The sequence below is a fragment of the Drosophila nasuta genome, chromosome 3 (genome assembly GCF_023558535.2).
Source record: "Drosophila nasuta strain 15112-1781.00 chromosome 3, ASM2355853v1, whole genome shotgun sequence".
NCBI classification, from domain to species: domain Eukaryota; kingdom Metazoa; phylum Arthropoda; class Insecta; order Diptera; family Drosophilidae; genus Drosophila; species Drosophila nasuta.
The window spans coordinates 47581014-47601534 of NC_083457.1; the positions used below are offsets into that span (position 1 = coordinate 47581014).

At 37.1% G+C, this 20521-nt stretch overlaps 1 protein-coding gene across 2 annotated transcripts in view; it reads left to right on the plus strand.

Moving 5' to 3' along the window:
- Positions 1 to 11802: 11802 nt before the first annotated feature.
- The window catches only part of LOC132788767 (uncharacterized), a 54246-nt gene continuing 45527 nt past the window's right edge, over positions 11803 to 20521 (plus strand). For both annotated transcript variants that reach the window (XM_060796329.1, XM_060796331.1), the window contains exons 1-2: positions 11803 to 11896; positions 15745 to 15898. In XM_060796329.1, coding sequence (XP_060652312.1) covers positions 15895 to 15898 — 4 coding nt within the window. In that variant the 5' untranslated portion in view covers positions 11803 to 11896; positions 15745 to 15894. The remainder of the gene's footprint in view (positions 11897 to 15744; positions 15899 to 20521) is intronic.

Genomic DNA, 20521 nt, shown 5'->3' on the forward strand with positions numbered 1-20521 from the left:
AAATAGCTAGGGCATGAAGACACAAAAATTGAAATATCATGGAAATATATAAATAAATGTGGCAACAACAATAACACAACGCAAAATGGATTCGCTCAACGAAGTAACTCAAAAAGCATATACACGAATTGTTTATTTTTATGAAGCTTCAAAAATTTACTTGTCAATCATCTTTAAATTAAGTATGTTGCATATATTTCTAATGATTATAATCATGAATACAATACATGAACATTATTTCCGTTTCATAATCTTTAGTTAAGAAAGCTGAAGCTAGTGATGTAAAAAACCATCTTATATAAATTGTAATAATTCATTTATTACAATTAACAAGGACAACTGAAATTCATACTTTACATAAAAAAACCAAGCTTGATATATAATTTATAATACACAAAATGTGAATTAACTTCCACACAACTATTTCAAAGAATAGTGTCAAAACTATAATTTAATGCCATCATCGATGACTATATAATTTCAATAGTAATCATGCCTGACTACAAAAATTTCGCCATCGTCATCAAAAGTTATTAAGCGACCGACAATTAAGAGTATTCGCCAGTCAAGCGGCAACTCGCTTTGTTGTTCTTTGCATATTTTGTGTTTATGTTGTGCATAATTTGTTCGTCCTTCGGCAGCCGTTGGCAACTTAGCAACGCAAGGACATTAACCCAACTCACTTTCGCATAATGAAATTTCAACGAGGCGACGAGACAAAATTTATGAGGTTTACAAATCATTTTCCATGCGAAAGCCAAAATTTGTAGCAATGCGCAGAACACACACACAGACACACACATACACGTACAGAGAGAAAGCTGTTAATTATTTTGTAGCCTATTAACCATGAAAAGCAGCTCAAGGATTCTAAGCCTCTAATGGCTAGCTAAAGTTTTGCGTAGACAACTGCACTCGACACTTGGCGCAACAATTTCCGAATGTTGCAGTTTGCGTCACTTTGTTGTCAGTTTTGGAGGCCATTTCAATTCCCTTTCCTCTTTCCTCTTCCCAGCTCCTAGTTTCAGCTGCTGCTTCGCTCACAGCTGGACTGCCTGGCGCCATTTAGAAGGCACATTAATCAATTTAGCCGTCAGAAGCAGCAACGGCAGCCAAGCGAAACCGAAACCGAAAGCTAACTCTGGGGCAAGTCGTTCATGTAAATTATAACGCTGCCGTGTCGTCTCCATCCTCTAGAGCACAAGGATTCATCTCCAGCCAAGTTAGCCTGCTCCTTGGCTACTCTCTCTCTCTCTCTCTCTCTCTGTGTGTTTTGTGTGTGGTGCAATTTTTGGTCTGGCGCCAGTTAAAAACTTAATTAAAACCATAACAAAGCAAAGAAAAGCCAACAACATTTTGTTGCCAAAACTTGGCGTTGTTCCTATAAAATCTTTTGGCCTCCAAAGTGCTTCCCTCCTCCCTCCACTGCCTCTGCCCTTTGTCCAGTTTGTGCCACAAATGGCTGGGGATAAATGAAAAACATTTTCATTTACACACATGTTCAGCATTTAGATGCAATTAAAGTGCAAAATGGGCATCAGAATGAATGAATGAAAATGAAAACTGAAAATGAAAAGGACTCATGGATTCTCTATTCTTACACAGCATTATTACAATACTATAACAGGAGCCAGGAGGAGGAGCTGAATGAATTGCTGTGGGTCGAGAGCAACGTGTCGTTGCTTCTTTTGTGCATTTGAAATTTAATTAACACGCACACAACACAAATACACATACACACCCACAAGGACAATAACAACAAGTGACAGAGAGAGACAAAGCGAAAAAACGGTAGCGAAAAAACTAATAAAAACTCATTGCAAAGAGTTTTTGATGAGGCAAACGACAACGACAACAACAGCAACAACAACGACAACGTGAACAACACACCAAGGAGCCAGCCAGGATAAAACAGAGAGAGAGGATGACAGTACAAGACTACAGGACTACAGAGCTTCCGCTGTGGCGATGGCTGCTAATTCAACGCCTGTTGCTATTGTCAGGGCAAACGAAACGAACGAGAAACGAACGAGAAACCAAACCAAACAAAACGAAATGTTGCAAAAGGATGAAACAAGGATGCAGCAGGATGCCAGCTGCCAGCTTTTGTTTCAGCTGTTGCCATATTTTTGCTGCTATTGTTGTTGTTCGTCTTCTTACAACATTTATTCTCTAATGAATGTCAACTTTAGAGTGTAATTGTTTTCGAGTGGAACGCGGAGAAGAGATGCGCAAAACTTTTCATTCTTTGCTTTGCTTCAAAGTCGAAATTAATCAGGCAAAAAGTTGCTGATCAAGTTTTATGGCCAATTATGATAGAATACTGCATACAATTTATAGTTTTTGGACATTAATTAAAAGCTATATTCGCCTGTTGGCCAACTTGACAGCCAACAAAACAGAAGCAATAAAAAACAAGCAAGAAAACTAAAGTCAAGTGTGCTCGCCTGTGAGATATCCGCTACATAATAAAATTATACGAAAACGAAAACTAAAAGCAAGAAAATTAAAAATCAATGCATAAAAAAAATACAAAAATATGCCAAAGTGTCTACTTAGTATATCGATATACTACTCATTAAAAATACATACCGAAAAATACGAAAATATAGGTAACCAAAAAAAATAAACACAATATGCCGAAATGTATATTTGATATATCTATATACCACATAAATCGAAATATACCATAAAGAACAAAATATACCAGATTGTCAATCAAAGCCACCAATTTTAAGATATTAATGCTGGTCATAACTGAATTATTAAAAACCACAATATATAAAAATATGTTGAAATATATTATTGGAATATTGCTATACAAATAAAATCAAAATATACCATGTAGTGCGAAATATACTAAATTGTAAAACAATGTCAAAACTTCAAAGGTGTTAAGCTGATGAGAACTGAACTTTGATGAACCAAAAAATACGAAAATTTTCTGAAATGCATATTTGGTGTATCGATATACTACTAAAATCAAAATATACCAGATAATTGATTAAAGGAATATCTTCTAAAATTTTGATCTGATCGCAACTTCATTTTAAAGAATCATTAAGACTATAATTATTATTATATGTGTGTACACTAAATCGATTCTAGTTTTCACATCAAATTTGCTATAGTTTATTACATTTTCGGATGTGGAAGGGAACGTGTAAAAAAATCTAAAGACATATAGTATCAACTATCGATTACAAATATACATAAATTGAAATGCCTGTTGTATATACATTTCCTGTTGGTACAAAGCTATAATACCCCTCTACGTTACGAAATAACGGGTATAGAAACCTAGAAACTGTTTGGCCAACACTGAAAAAGAGCTGTAAACATAATGGACACAAACGCACACAGACACAGAGTCAGGCATCTCGACAGGATGAAGGATGAGCAATGATTGTTGAGCAACGAGCAAATTGAGGGAAATTGAAAACAGCGAAAAGCGACGAAAAAGCGAGAAGAAAAATGTACAAAATGAACTTGAATGCCATAGAAAGATAAAGTAATATGCTTTGCGAGTATTAAAGTAGTTGCACTGGCAAAAGAAGAAGAAGAAGGACTCGCTGTGGATGTGGAGAAATCAAGCGTTAAATTTGTGGACTTGTTGCCAACATTTTAAACACTTAACGAGCGTCTAACGAGGCGCACAGCCTCCGGGCCACGCCCCCTCAATTTCTATTCATAGATAAAGAGAGAGAGGGAGACAGGGACTGACAGACAAACTGCAGCTGTACGAAATTAAATCGTCTTTCATTATTTATACTCTGTGATTTTCCAGTCAGTCTCTGTCTGCTCTCCCTCTCTCTCTCACTCACTCTTTCTCCATCTCTGTCTGCTGCACACTTGTTGTAGTCATGTTGTCTGTTAGTTGGTCCAAATATTTGCAGCTCTCAACAGTTTCCCATTGGACTTTTATGAACATTTTGACGATTTCGATTTTACAAAGTCAATATTTACACATTCCCCCATTCAAAAAGTGTTCCTGTCTTTCCTCTCGTTGCCTTTCCGTTCTCGACTATTTGTGCGCTTGGTCACAGTTTATTGGATGTGCAGTTAACCAAAAATAAATCGCATATCGGATTCTCCCGTTGGCAACGGCAGCAACAGCAACATAAACCGCTTAGCACAAAATTACTCATACGTCAAGTGGCAGCAATTGAAACGCAGATTTTTTGTTTTTCACTCCCCCCTCACCACTCCCCCGTTTGCTGTTTGCAGTTGCCAGTTGACCTAGTTCATGGCCATCATCTTCAACCATCATCATAAGCCGCTGCTGTTCTACTTTATGGCTATTTTTGCCCCTGTTTTTCTATTTTTTTTTTTATTCCCATATTTTTCTCTCTCTATTTTTCTGTCATTTTCAATTTGGCTAATCGACACACTCCCCGCCTGTGCCTCATTTCGCTTTGTTTACTGCGGGTCCGCGCTGTTGTTGCCCACAATTGTTCTAGATAGCCACGTGGTTTGGCAGCTCCGCTAACTAACCAGCGCTATCCCTCGGTCTGTGCCACCAACAACTGCAGTGACCCACATTGAAAGCCAAAGCCAAAGCCAAAAACCACACTCAAAAACTAATGGTAAGCCAAAAAGAAGTAACAAAGTCGTGTATGCCAGACTGTGTGTTACCCGCTACACATTTTCAATATAATCCGTATTTAAAATATACCAAAATATACCACCAAAATACTAAAAATATACCAAACAAAAAACTATATATTTATTTAATGTACGAACAATTCACAGCAGAAATACTGAAATATACTAAGCCCTTTATTTGGTATGTCGATATTGTACTACATTCAAAATATACCATGGAGTACAAAATATACCGGATTGTCAGCCCAAACAACTAAGACCCTATTGAAGTTGACGTTTTTTGAGCGTGCTCGACTGTGAGTTACCCACTATCCATTGTCAATAAAACCATATTCTTAAAATATAACAAAAAATACCGCAAAAATAATATACCAAAGTCTATACTAAATAAAACTAATAAAACCAAAGTCTATACTCAATAAAACCATATTTTTAACATATTCACAATATACCGCAAAAATAGTCAAATATACTAAAGTCTACATTAAGTATATCGATATTTTACTACATTCAAAATATACCAGATTATCAGTCAAGTCCCGATTGAAGAAGTCTTTTTTCTACCCTATACTCGTATTTAAGTGGAGGGTATAAGCAACTCAGGAGCTCAACAACAAGCCGCCTTCGCAATACTCTAACTCGGTCGCAGACTTAAGGGATTTTGGTAGCCAAGCTCATAGGTTGCTATCAATTCTTAATACCCCATTCGGCATGTTAGTGACTTTTGTGGTTCGCCTGGGATTACATAAGCAAAACCACATAGAAAAGTGAAAGCGCAGAAAAGTATGCTACAGTTTCACTTTCCCTCCACTTGTGAAAGTCAAAAGTCGAGTTAGATAACTGCATCTAATTATATATACGAGCGCTGTCCAATCAACTGCAACTAGCGCAAGGCTGCAGCAAAACATTTCTGACACATTCACTCATTCCTCCCGCTCTCATCGCTCTTTCATTCACAACTAATTCGACGAGCAGCCAATTTGAAGCCAATTGCGAATGTGAACAGTGCACAACAGCAACAGAAAAAAAAGTTGTTCAACAACTCGACAACTATGTAAGTGAGTGGCAACAACAACAAGTGAACTGCACTGAGCTGCAGTTGCAACAAGGAAAATTGCTTGTACATTGAAATTGAATTATTTGTTAAGGGGGCGCACAACTGCAATTGCGCTGCGAAATGCGCTTACAAAACTCGCACAAAACTTGCAACTAACGTCACTTCAACAGCTTTTGTTTGCTGCCACACACATGTGAGTGTGTGTGTGTGTGTGAGTGTGTGTGGCAGAGGTCGCTCTGGGTTGGCGGCATTCACTTCGTGCATATTTCAAAACTAACAATTGTTGTTGTTGCTGTTGCTGCTGTTGTAATTGTTGTCGTTGCTTTTGTGCTGCCGCCTCTGGTCGAAAAGCTGTTAAAAAAGAAGAAGCGACGGAAAAGTTTTGCTCTCTCTCTTTTTTTTGGGCGTTAAACTCGCCGAGCGGCCACTGAAATTGATTACCGATAACGCCAAAAAGGATAATGGACTTTTGTCCAGCTGCAACTGCTGCTGCAAGACAACAACAACAAGCACAACTGGGGGACACAAAAAAAAATAGGCGAGATGCGGAAGGGAATATGAGCAGCCCGGCGGCAAACTAACGAAATGTTGAAAAGGAAACAGCCAAAAAAAAAAAAAACGGGGAAAAAAGAACAGCTGAAAAACGGAAAAAAGTTGAAAATATGGTCCACAGGGCAAGAGATCGGGAATTGGAAAATGCTGAGGCGAAAAATCAAAAGGGAACTGAAAAGGATGCTGCAGCATATTGCAACCAACAACAAGGAGAAACCAACTAGCGAACGGGCAAAAGGCGATTATGGCGAGAGTTTAGGTTTGAGTCTCAGTTCGGTTCGGTTCATGAGAAGCGCAAAGAGAGGCGCTTGACTTGATTCCCGCAACAGCTGACGAGATTCACAGGCTGCTTAGTTTAAATACTTAACTGGCAACTAGTATGCAAAGCATGCAGCTTCTCTATCCTTTATGCTATGAAATTTGTTGACGAAAAAGAGACTGTGAGAACGCTATAAATATTCGCGTAATTATATTATGAATGCAGAGCATCAAGTCGACTATATTCGTAACTTGTAGAAATCTATTTAAACGAGATTTAAGATTTCGTTGTAATCTGAAAAAAAATTGAACTTAAAATTATTTAAATTTACTAGCTATTTATGGACAAACATTTCGAAATAAAACTACATTCGGTATTCTATCCAAATGTACAAATGTTTTTAAATGAAATTTAAGATTTCGCTGTGTTCGGAATATAACAAGTAAGATAGCTACAGACAAGTGTGCTCGACTGTGAGATACCTGCTTCCCATTTTGAGTAAAAGCTAAACAGTGCGGTATTATTCTTGAAATATTCCCAATTAATGTACCGCAAAAATACCTTTAATTGGTATATTAACATAGTTCTACATGCAAAATATACATACCACGAAATATACTATATCAAATTGTGAGCCAAACAAACAAAATTTAAGATTTTAATGTATACTAAACATACAAATCTTAATAAAAAATTCTTCAAATTTATTACCTTTAGAAAACATAACAAAATAAAGCTGCTATATTTCCCGGAATATAAAAATGTTTATTTAAAATTTTTGACATTTTGACAAACAATAGAACTATAAAAATTTTAATTTAAAATTTTTTTCTATAGGCAAACATCTGAAAATTAATATTTTTTTACATTTTCTATTATTTATTATATACATTTATTATACGTATACTTAAACTCAAGGTTATTAATTTCGAATTTAAGTTAAATTTATAGACAACCTTTCTTATTTTATAAAATTTGAAACACATTTTTTTTATTTTCTATTATTCGCTTTAAAAGTTGTTAAATTCTGTTCAATAATAGGTCAATTATGTGGTCAATTGTTGAAATCTCCATATTTAATTATTAATTACAGGAATTCTCACATACTCCCTCTTAAAAATATTTTAACACATCACATTGCTAAAGCCTCTTGAAATAATTACGTCATTAGGCATTAAATGTCGAATGTATTTACATAATTAAAGAGTACTCTAAAGTAATAAACACTTGAATAATTTTGGTCAATAAATTTCAATTCAAATTCATAATTCATATGTATAGCAAATTGTTTTGGTTTCACTAATTTAACATATTATTAAAATATTAATCAAGGGCATGTTCGCTATTTTTATCACAATATTTACTGCATATTTACGCATTTATAAACAATATTTCATAAGCTGGCGGCAGGATGAAAGGGCGCCAGCTATATTTTATTTATTTGTTGTGGTTTTGTTTGCCATATTTTCGGACACAAAACGCAAAAGTGTTCGTAAAAAGAGTTTTCGCTGTGGTTTTATTGGCTTTACTGAAATGTTGGCCACAACCTCCCTTTATCCTTTATCCTTTGCAAGAAGAATAACTGAAATTTACATTTGGTCAGCAAAGTGAACAATTTGCTGGAGTTATTTGCGTAAAAATGAAACGAGTATAAAAAAAGAAGAGAGATAGCTAGGAGATAGCAGAGCTAAAAGAGAAGAGTTTGGCGATGGCACATTATTTGCATAGCTCATAATTATGCGCTGGACTCACATGTTGAAGCTGAGGCAACATTTGGTCACTGGCCACATCCTGCGCTGCTCTGCGTGCTCAAGTGCAAAAGATTTTTCCTGCATTATCTGAAAAGCAAACAGCAAATGAAGGGAACGACGAACAAAGGAAGCTGAGGAGGACAGAGGATGGAGTAGAGTTTTGGCAATTTGTAACATTTTGCTCATTACACACACAATGGAGAAGAAATTTGTGGATAGAGTGTGGAGTGTGGGGCAACATCCGTTTGCATAAAAATGGCGCCACAGTAAAAAAAAAAGAAGAAAGCGAAAATCTAATAAAACATGTTTTAAAAACGAAGTAGAGCAGAGAGAACACACACACACATATAAAGCAAGTGAAGTGGCATTAAGCGAAGCGAGGAGAGAGTTTCACAGACTACAAAAACACACACACAGCGTGTTTAACGAGCCATTTGCCGCTTTGGCGCTGAACCTGCTAATTGAATTAGAGCCGCTGCAGGATGTTGAATATGAGCAGGAGCAGAAGCAGGAGTAGCAAAAGGAGCAGCACCAGAAGAGAAGTTGCAAGTGAAGCAACAGTAGCAACAACAACAACAACAACAAGAACAACAACGATTCTGCGGGTTGCGGGTGCCCTCTAAACGTTTTGGCATGCCTCATGCCTCATGCCTCCGGCTTACTGTTTTGCCCGCAGGATTCAATTAAGTGTAAGTGCGACTCACCCACACCCACACACCAACACACACACGTACACTCCACAGTCTGGCACTGATAACACAGCGTATGTGCACTGAGCTCAAAGTGTAGTACTATCAAAAGGCACGAAGAGCTTCTCAAAGCGTCGCTGCAACAATTTCTTCTCATGTCTAATGAGCCAACTTGGCTCATGTAGAGCAAAACTAAACTTGTCGTCTAGAGGGTACTTGCCACATCAGTTATGATAAGCGCAACGATTGACGATTGCCCATAAAGATGCGAGGCAAAAGTCTTCAGAGCAATCACCAAGGCAGCGTGACAAGAAAAGCTTAGGCAGCCAACGCCTCCATCTCCAAACTTGCCGCAGGCAACTTGGCGTAGGCGTTGCTTTCCCAAAAAAAAAGGAAGCCTCAAAAGATGTCAAATCAATCTGAAGAGCAAAATAAACAAACTCAAGTCACAAAGTAGTGCTTGAAATACTCTTTTTTAAATAAGCTTTACGATTAGTTCAATAGTTTGTAATCAATATTATCACAATTTGATATTAGTTATCGCTTTTATGTGTAACAAGTAGGCAAGTTACAGCCTAATTTTATTAAAAGCAAAACAGTGCGGTATTATTTCAAAATTAATATAATGCAAAAATACCTAATATATACCAAATGTCATATTTGGTATATTTTACACTATATGGTATATTTTGCATGTAGTACTACAACGTTGAAATATACATAGAGTGTAAAAGATACCGAATATATTCTTTGGTATATATTTAGAATTCTTGTAGTAATTTAATTTTCTATATTTTGATTGTAGTACCGTATATATCATTTGGTATATATTCAGTATTCTTGTGGTATATTAATTTGGTATATTTTTATTGTTGTACTATAACTTTCAAAATATACCATAGAATACAAAATATACCAGATTGTCATACAAAAGTATTTCTTAAATAACATCTACAATTTTTATCTGATCGCAGCCAAATTTTCAGGAATCATATAGACTATTATTATGGGTTCTCCTAAATATCTAAAAGTGTTTTTTTTTTAATATTTATTAAGTGAATAAGTATACAAACAATTTATAGAGCTTACTACAGCATTAATATGAAAATTAATAGAATGAATGACTTCCATAACAGCAAATTTGCAGACTTACAAAACTAATAATACAAATAAAAAGAGAATGTAATAAAAGACTTACCAATAGTTTTACAATGGCTTCACAATGCCTTCTCTGCGAGTAACTGTGAATTTATTCCGTAAATCTTGAGCATTTGTCTTGCTTATCAGCACTTTAAGCAATTTTCATTGTGAGGCGCTTCTTTGCTGAAAAGCGTTAAAAAATGGCTTCAGTTTGTGATAAAGATTTAAGAAGACTACGCTTAAGCGTTGACATTTATTACGAGTACAGGGTATGAATAGCTCAAACACAGCACCAAAAAAAACATCGTTATTAACTCGACTGCGATGTCATTCATCATTCGCTGTTCATTGATAAAAATCAACGTCAAACGATGCATGTGTGTGTGTGTGTGTGTGTGGGAGCTAAGTGACTAAGCTGTTTACATTATAAACTCACCCGAAATGTGTCTCGATAGCCTGGATATAAAAGTTTGCAATCGAATTAAATTATCCTCGAATGGGGGAAACTTTTAATTAGTTATTAGGAATGTTTTGCTGGCGAATCGAATGATTTATTTCCACCAACTGCCAATTGACAACTGCAACTTGCAACTTGCAACAGCATTTTCAATTTCAGTGTCAGCAACACTGCTTTTTTCTGCAGCTTTGTTCGACATCTTTTTGGGCTATGGAATTTATCAACTGAAAGTCACAAAATGGAAAATTGGAAATTGTTAGCCGAGAGAATTGGCTGCAGGAGGTTTGAGAGGTGGCGAGTGGAGAGTAAAGGGAAGGAGGCCACTGAAATTGAGGCTATTTCATTATTAAATTCCAAAAGTGCTTCAAGGCGGCAAAGTCGAGCGAGAGAGTCGAGCTGAGCTGAGCGGGGTAAGTGACATTTGGCTTTGGCTCGTTGAGTTTTGCCAACGAAAGCAACAACAACAACAACAACAACAGCAACGAAAAAATAAAAAGTGAAATGAAAAACTTGGGGGAAAATGACTTGAAACCAATCAGCGTGAAAATTGTTGTCGACTAACAAGGACACACGCAGTTTATGTGCACGTGTCCCGCCCCCTCTTCCCTCCGCCCCCTCTCTGTAGTGTGTGTGTGTGTTTAGGTTATTCAGTTTCCTGCCTTGTTGGATTTCTGTAAATTGAGTCCGTACTTTCCTAATGCGCTCGGACTCACAAATCATGCCGCAGGCTTTTCGATTTCACAATTGAAATTGGCAAACTGAAACCACTTGATAACTTTTTTTTGTCAATGTTGCTTCAAATTTAATATAAATTTTGTATTGAAAAGAGTATGTTTTAAAAGCTGAGCTGCATTTGTAGCTTATGCGCACCACGTGGCGTATGCGTAATTTTATTTATAGGCGCCAAATACGTTTCACACGTTGACCAGCCCCCCAACAAAAAATGCTGCTTTGCTTTGCCCGCTGCCAACCCACGTAAACATACCTAAAAATACACCAAACTCACAGCGCACGCAATGTAAACAAAAAACCCAACAGAGAGTGAAAATGAGAAGCAAACTCAAAGACCGAGAGAGAGAGAGAAGCTAAGCAGCAACAGTGTGACGTGAACTGTAACCAAAGTTGTAAGCAAAAGCGCCTGCGCCGCCAACGACGCGCAAAACATACAGAAAACTGTAACCAGTATTTATTTTGAACTGCTATTGCTGCTTCTGTTAGCTGCGCTGCTGCTGCTGCTGCTGTGACAGAGCTTTGGTCACATGCGAGTTTCAGTTTTAGTTTAGTTTTGGCAGCGAGAGCAGCACAACGTTTGCTGCCACACACAACACGACAGAGCTTGTGTTCGAAGCGAAGACGAAAGTATTTCATGCGCGCCGCAATCAAAGTGTAAGTGCCAAAGAATGTGTCTAAAACGTAACGTAATCAAAGTGCGTTGAAAAGTGTGATAATTGCAAACGCAAACGGGAAACGCAAATGAAAATACGAGAAGTGACAAAAAGTGTTGCATACTTTTGTGAGCTCGCGCGCGCTGCTTAAAAATCAATGAAAAGCGAAAGTGAAAACATACACACACATACAGTTCCAGCATACACACAGATACAGATACAGCGCACAGCTGCTCAAACGCACACGCACAAACATAACGAAACGAGTGAAAGCGAGAGAGAGAAAGCGAGCGAGAAACGAGCTCAACGCTTTTTTTTTTGACGTCATTAATTCGTATACGTATACAGATGTGCTGGAGTGTGTGTGTGAGAGTGTCAAATTTAACAAATTAGCTACACAAATTAGCAGCGACACAATTAGCAACAACAACGATAACAACAAGCACAGAGAATATGATGAATAATGTGGTGTGGCGTCCAAATAAAAAAAAGTGTTGCATAACCTGCAGGCGCAACGAGACAAAAACTCGTGACTTACATTGCAGGCAGAGGCAGAGGCGCTCGCACACAAAACTCTCGCTTGATGTCCTTGAATGTTGTTATGCATAAAATGTGTGCTAGACAACGTTGACTCTGGCTGTCTGTCAGTCAGTTTAGGCAGTCAGCAGAAGAGTTTGTGAGAGATTGCGCTGCTTTTTGTTGCCCCCTTTGGCATTGGCACTTGGCTCTGTTTATCTTTTTGCTTTAGCATAAACAAGAATTTACGGCACGCCAACTTTGAAAACAACTCAACACATATGTCGAGTCGTTGTGTGTTTGTTTGTGTGTGTGTGGTTAACTCGCCTCAGCTCTCAGTTCTCTTTAGTTCAGTTCAGTTCAGTTCAGCTGAGTTCAGTTCAGTTGCCAGTTTTCTAGGTCGGCTTTGGCTTGCTTTGCCTTTACTTTGCAACGGGTTAAAGGTTGCATGTTACGTTGGCTTGCCAGCTTTTTTGCTTGCAGCTCTTGCGGCTTGCGACGCAATCGCCTTCTTCATACTTTTTTTTCCCTTTTTTCGGTTCAGTTCGGTTTCTCTACAGAACATTTTGCGTAATTGGGTTGTGCACAGAGTACAGAGTACAGAGCGCAACGCAGCATTGAGTCCTTGAACTGCTTTACACACTCACACACACACACACGTGCCTTGGCTCTGCTCTGCTCTGATGTGCAACGCCCGAGCCGCGTCACATGTGCAAACAGCTTTAAGTTCATTGTGTTGCTCTCTCGCTCGTGTATTTTATCTGGGCGCTGTCTTTAAAACTTTATGTGCGTTATTTATATGACTCTGCGATTCGGTGTTTCTTCCTCTTTCTGTTCTGGGTTCGAGGAAAACCCTTTGGAGGAAAGAGGCACAGACCATTAACCAAATTGCCTCAAATACTCTCAAATGGTCGCAAATACTTTAAATTATTGAAATGTGTAGGCCGCAGACTGTGAAATGTGCACAGTTAAAACAAATAATGGCCGAAAAGGCCTTGCCAAATGCTACAAACCGTCCCCCAAATGCCCCCCCCCAATGCCAATGCCCAGCCTCCTGCCTCCCTTGACTCCCTCTTTTTTGGCTCTTTAGGGGCTCATAAATCTTGCTTAGCGCCTAAAATTTTGAGAAAGCTGCCTTTTTCGTTCGCTCTCCGGTTCTCTGCTTTTGTTTCGCAATATTTGCGGTTGGTCAAAGTTCCGACTGAAGCCTTCTTTCCCTCCCTTTCCCCTCAACTTTTCGTTCTGCTTTTTGCACACCCAAAAAAGAAGAGAGACCCTATCAAAGGGTTGCTTTATTATTTCTTATATGGCATTTTAATTATTTTAAATGTAGCAAATAGTTAACTCATAAATTCCTTGGCCATTTATATAATATCCAGGGGCTCAAACCTTTTGCCAATTTGTTCATTGAAAATAAATAATAAACAATGCAAAATCGAGAGAAAAGAACACAGATACGATTTAATTTATGCGTATATTTATTCATTTATTCATTCAATCGCAAACCATTGAACCGAACTTACATTTTATTTTGCATGCTTCGCCCATTAAAAATCCATTTTGTGTAAGTTTTTTGTATAGTGCAAAACTTGCGCATAAATTTGAATGTTAATTAATAAATGATCATAAAAATTTAATCAACATTCTGGCGAAGCGAAAAGGCCAAAGGAATTAATGAAAACTTTTTCCGAAAAAACTGATGAGAGGATAAAATATGTTAATATAAATTGTTTGTTGCATGAATTGCATAAAGAACGTGAAAAGGCAAAGCGGCATCAACTGAATATGAGATAGATAGATAACGACGATGAAATACTGTTTAATCACATTAAAGTTTCTACACTATTTCGTTTAAATTCCTTAAATGACCTTTTTGATATTCATTTTCCTCTTTCCTTATTTTTCTAGACTGCTATTTAAATTCCTAAAGCGACCTTTTTCCACTTGCTTTTTAAGTTGGGCGATTAGATATCGTTTAATTATTTTAAACATTTATGAGAGCATAAAATATTTTAATATAAATTGTTTGTTGCATGAGTTGCATAAAAGCGTGAAAGATATAGAGATAGATATAGGGGTAGAGATACTGCTTAATCAGTTTAAAGCTTTTTTAATCGTTTATTTCATTTAAAACTCTGAAGTTTTTGGTTCGACCTTTTCATACCCGATACCCATAAGTGAGAAGGGTAATAAAATTTTGTGCTGACAATAAATATATATTTTTAGTCAGCGTCACCAGCCGATACGATATAGCCATGTCCGTCTGTCTGTCTATCCGTCTATATCTCAACGACTATAAGAGATAGAAATATAATTTTCGAATGCACTACCACGCTCACTCCTGCCCCTTCAAATCGATAAAAATCAAATAACAAAACAATAATAACTTGATTGTTATTTTGATAACTTGATTGTAATCGGATAAAAATTGTAGAACCTATTTATGCTACACTTTTGTATTGAAAGTTAACCCTACTGGCTGAGAATCTGGTATATTTTGACTTCTATGGTATATTTCAAATTTAGTACTTCATTGATATACCAAAAATATCCGTTGGTATATTTTAGTATTTTGCGGTATATTATTCGATGAATTTTAAAAATGACATAGTATATTACGAAGGAAGTATACCAACTTTTGGAATAGTTCAGTACTTATGTAGTATATTATTAATATATTTTAATAATAATGCCGCACCAGTATCTCACAGTCCATTTATTTCCATTTCCTTCCTTAAGTTAGCAGCTTAGATATCGTTTAATTATTTAAAAATTTACCCAGCCATGACAGTGTACAAAATAAACTGTTGTATATTGTTTGACCATTAGAATGAATCGGCATAAACAACAAAGTTAATTATGCAAATGCACAAAATATTTTATCCACAATTTTTCAGACTTCCCTCTTCAGTATTTTTGTATATTGTGAAATTGCCTCATCAAGCACTTCAGTTTGTGCAATTGAATCCAGCTACGACAGAACACAAATATTTTGCATAATTTGCATTAACAAAACACAGCGCGATATCCCTCCAAAAACACACAGTTTATATAAAACTGCGTAAATTCGCATTTCGCTCAACACAAATTGAATTTTGTGGGCGTTTAATGGTTGTGGGTTATTCATACTTATATAAATTTATACATTTTGTTCGTTGGCGATTTGGCCAAATAAATTAAATGTGCATATTTAAATGGCAATGACAAATTTCGCAGAAATACAAACATAATTGCGGTATCAATGCCAGTTTGCTGTCAGCTGTATCTGTTGATAATGCGTTTTGTGTATCGATAACAACAACAAAAGTGTGTAAAATTCCATTTTCATTGAAGCGGGCCTCGAGATACAATCGCAAGTGTTGGTTATAAAATGCGCTACTAGGCGTATACGTGATAGTTTACACAAGAAGTAACTCAACTCGACTCAAAAACATCCAAAAGCAACAGCAAACAACAAATTTGAGACGCTTTCTGCATGGCAAAATGAGTAAGTGAATTATTATATATTTGGATATCTTTTTAAGTGCCAGCTCAAGAGTTGCTCAATTAAAAGTTAATGCAATTAAATTAAGCACAATATTGCGTATACGCAACGTACATAGTGAAGAGGCAGCAACTTAATTGGCTGCAAAGCACTTTTTGTATATAAAGTTTACCAGAGAAATCATTGTAACTCAATTCTGTTAAATGCCACTGAGCATTTTAGACAGCAAAACAATGGAAGCAACAACAATGCAAACTAAGCGCATTAAACTTAAATACTTGACAGGCGAGTAGCAAAAGCTTACCCCACATTTCACAGGCCAAGTCAAGCACAAAACAAAAAGCTGAAATGTTGCAAGTTGAAGGCAAAATGCCTGCTGGCCAGGACTTTCTGTGTGTGTGTGTTTGTCTGTCTATAGTGATTGCTCGAGTTGTCAGTTTGGGGCAAGAGCAATATGCAAGCTAGGCTTTTCTCGAGTGATACGCCTGTCTGCCGTTCAATGTTTATTGCATATCAATTAGACAAGTGACTCGTAGTCCTCAGTAGTAGTTTTAGTTCTTCTCCTGGGCGATGTCTTTAAGTGGCCCCAATTTGTTGTGAGTTGGCAACAGCTGCAGGCATGAAGAAGCCACAAAACGTGCACAAAACTTTCAAAGGATTCAAGGATGTGTGTGTGTGTGTGTGTGCTATATGAACGAACCTGTCAAAATCCACTTGAGCGTACCATAATTTCCACGCTAAATGAGTTCAAGTAGAGCAGCAGCCGCCAAACTGCCAACTGCCAACTGCCTTGCTTCGCCTTGCCATTCACAGCCTCTGGGCACTGTAGTGTGTGCCACGCCCACTGACGCCTACTCGCACGTGTGCGCAATTAAAAATGCAGCTTGCGGTTGTCGGCCAAAGTTGGCTCTTCTTTTGCCCAACGACTTGACTGTCTCTCTTTTTCTGCTTATACACTGCTCCAGTGACACACAAAGCCAGCTCTATCTCTCTCTTTCCCTCTCTCTGTCTGTGCTTTTCTCTCCCTCTCTCTGTCTCCCTTTCTCTATTTCTCTGATAAAGCCAGCTAAAGCCGTGCAGCATTTCATTTGCCTTACTAAATTTTGCACAACTGTGTAATTAAATTAATGCTCGACTCGCACAAATTGCATTGAAAGCCACGTGGCGTATACGCAATTTCACTTTCCACCAACAACAACAACAAAGTAGGTAACAAAATGACACAAAGTAGCAGCCACAACAACAACAACAACAACAGTCGAGTATAATGCAATTCAAAAGTATAGAAACAAGCGAAACTGCTTCCACCAAATCCCTGACCTGATTTAGCAGCTTCTTCAACTGGCAGCAGCTGCTTTTCCTCTTTTGTTGCAGTTGCAACTGCCGCTGCTGCTGCTGCATTGGCGTTTGCTTTTGCTTTTGCTTTCCGTTGTGAAGCTACCTTCCTGCTGTTTCGCTTCCTGTTTACTTTTTATGCAAACTTTCCATTTTTATTCTCCCAAAAAATGTCGCCCATCTGTCTGGCCAAGCCAACTAGCTACGTCTCACTTCTCTCTCCCTCAGTTCTCTCTCGCTCTGCCACTTGTAAATAGCATTACAGCTCAGCTCTGCTCAGAGCCAACAGCCAAGAGGCAGGACGTGCCCAACTGTTTCTGGCCAAGTCGAAATCTATTTTTAAGAATTTCACAACGTGCTGAAAGTCACTGCGACGTCACGACGTCCTCAGGGATTAGGGTCAGCAGCCACAGCACCGACTTCAGTTTATACACTGCAAAAAGAAAGTTCTAAAATGATGGATTTGTTCTTAGTACTTCGATTTCAAGAACATTGATATAAGACACGAGTTCTTATTAAAAGAGTAAACAATTTTATAGGACCAACGAATATTATAAAATACAAAATATTAGATTATATTTTATTGATGTTTTTATTAACAATTTTATTATGAAGTTAGCGCATTCAGTTCTAAATTGTTAATGACTCAACTCACGAAATACTTATCATTATTCGCGCAGACTTTGAACCCGGGTTCGACTCTCTTAAACGTCAATGAAGACTAATTGAGCTATGAACGAAAACATTCTAGAATGGAGAAAAACTTTACAGGAATTTCGATGAATTTCAGAATTTCGTAACCCAAATCTTTTGGTCTTATTTTGAAAATTAACATTTTTCTGACTAATGTTCTTAATTTTAATAATTTGTTCTTAAAGTGGTTTTATTTTAAGAGCACATTTTTAAGATGAATGTTCTTGATTTTAGAACTTGATCTTTTTTTACAGTGTACTCTTTCACTCACATGCATTCCCTGACTTACCTCATAAATTATCGTACTGAAATGTGAGCTATAAAGCTGCCTTAAAGTCGGCTTATTATTTAACAATTTTCGACAGCTTTCGCGCAGAGTATTAAAATCTCTCATCTCGCGTCATGTTTTCATTTCGCATGTTTTCTGCTTCATCGAGTGCAAGATCAGCCCCAGTTTTTCAGGTCTGAAGCTGCGACGCGGCCATAAACATAAACTCGCATTATGCTTGGCCAAATAAAACTGCAGCCAAATGACACGTACAACTGCCGTTAGGGAACACCGGAGAGAGACTCGGAGAGGGAATAGAAATTGCGGAGATGAGTGTGTGTGTGTGGAATGGAATGTGTGTGTGCACATTTTGTGCGATTTACTGCGACTTTGCTTTTGCGAATGTTTTGTTTTATTTCGTTGCCTTTTCAGGGCATCGATTTTGTCACTGACATTTTTCGTCTTTGTGTAGAAAAAGTACCGAGAGAGAGAGAGAGAGAGAAAGAAAGAGCGAGAGCAAAAGCGCAGCACAGCACAGCGTAGAGGAAATTGTGTCAATGAAATTGTTGTCAACAGTTTTCTCTTGTTTTTTCCCTCTCGTTGTTGTGTTTTTAGCTGTTTAAAGCTGGCAATTATTTTTTTGTGTAGAGCAATGAAAGTGAAAGAAACAAACAAACTTTAATGCTCTTAACTTGGAAAGGAGACACAAAAAAACTTCAAATTGAAATTCCAATTTTAATTAAAAGCAATTTCGTTTAAAACAAAAACATGACACACTTTTTGTGACATTCTTTTCGAGCATTCAATTAAAATACACAAGTAATGCAAGAAAGTGAAAATAAACGAAATGAAAGAGGATAACTATTTGCTTTGAAGTTGGCTGCTGCTGCTGCTGCTGCTTCTAATCGTCAAGTAATAAAACGTCTTTGCACACCAGGCGTATGAGTAATGTATGTCTGGCATTTAAAGACAGACAGCGAGACTGGAATGCTTATGTAAATTGAATGTTTTGCTGGCTGCTCAATAAAATGCAATTGCAAATTTATACAAATGTCTTGGAATTATTATTGTGCTTAAATCAACGAGTCCTTGGCTGTCAGCCCACGTTCACAACGCACATCGCACATTCAATTTAATTGTTGTGTTCTGTTTGCGTTGTGTATGAAATATGACAAGCGTAGGCAAATGCAAGTCCTGTGTTCCTCGCTTGTGTCCTTTCTTACGCTCTGTGTGTGTTTTGTGTGTGTGCTCATTTTTACTTGTACTTGGCAGAACGTGAGGATTTCATTTCGATTGTATTTGCAACAATGGGACGCTCTTAATGGGCAACAACACACATGAATTCTTATCCCTGCCATACACTTTTATGCTTATACTTATAGTATATATCAAGATTGTATATATATATATGGTATATGTGTATATGATTGCGTTCCCTTTACATTCATTTCTCTTGCTTTTGCTTTGCTTCCCTTTCGCTGGCACGTTTGTAATAAGTTTGTAATAATCAGGCAAGCAGCTGCCTTTGTTCCTTTCGCTTTATTTTCAGCTCGTACAATCGTTTTTGCCTTGCGAGTTTCTTTTAGTTACGACTTTATATCCTGTAGTCCTTTGCACAGCTGTGCAACAACAAATAAACAAGTTTTGTTCCGTTCGCTGTGCGTTTCATTTATATATTATTTGTGCGCTTCTTTATATTTTTTATACCCGTTACCCATAAGGTAGAAGGGTATTATTATAACTTTGTGGCATCGCTGAACCTATAAAGTATACAATTATTGACCAGAGCCAAGACGATATAGCCATGTTCGTCTGTCTGTCTGTCTGTCCGTCCGTCCGTATGCCTAGATCTCAGAAACTATATTTGATAAAGCTATAACTTTTCTTTAACAGCACTTGATATGATTTTACACAGTTCAATTTAATTTCAAATATTTGACCACTTCTGTCCCAGCAAATCGACAAAAATCGAATAAGAATATATTTTGAATGTACTTAGTACATTGTACTATATCAATACACTTAATATAGCCTTTGGTATATTTTAGTATTACTTGGTATATTTTAAGATTATACCGCACTCTTTATTTTATTCAAAATGGATAGTCAATAAATTTAATAAAGCTTTTGAAAAATTTTAGTATTTTTGGGTTATATTATTCGGTATATTTTAAGATATTACCGCACTGTTTTGCACTCATAAAGAATGAACAGCGATTATCTCACAGTCGATATACCAAATACATCATTTGGTGTATTGTTAGTATTTTTGGTATATTAATTTGGTATATTTTTAGAATAAAACCGCAATACCCGCATTCATTAAAAAT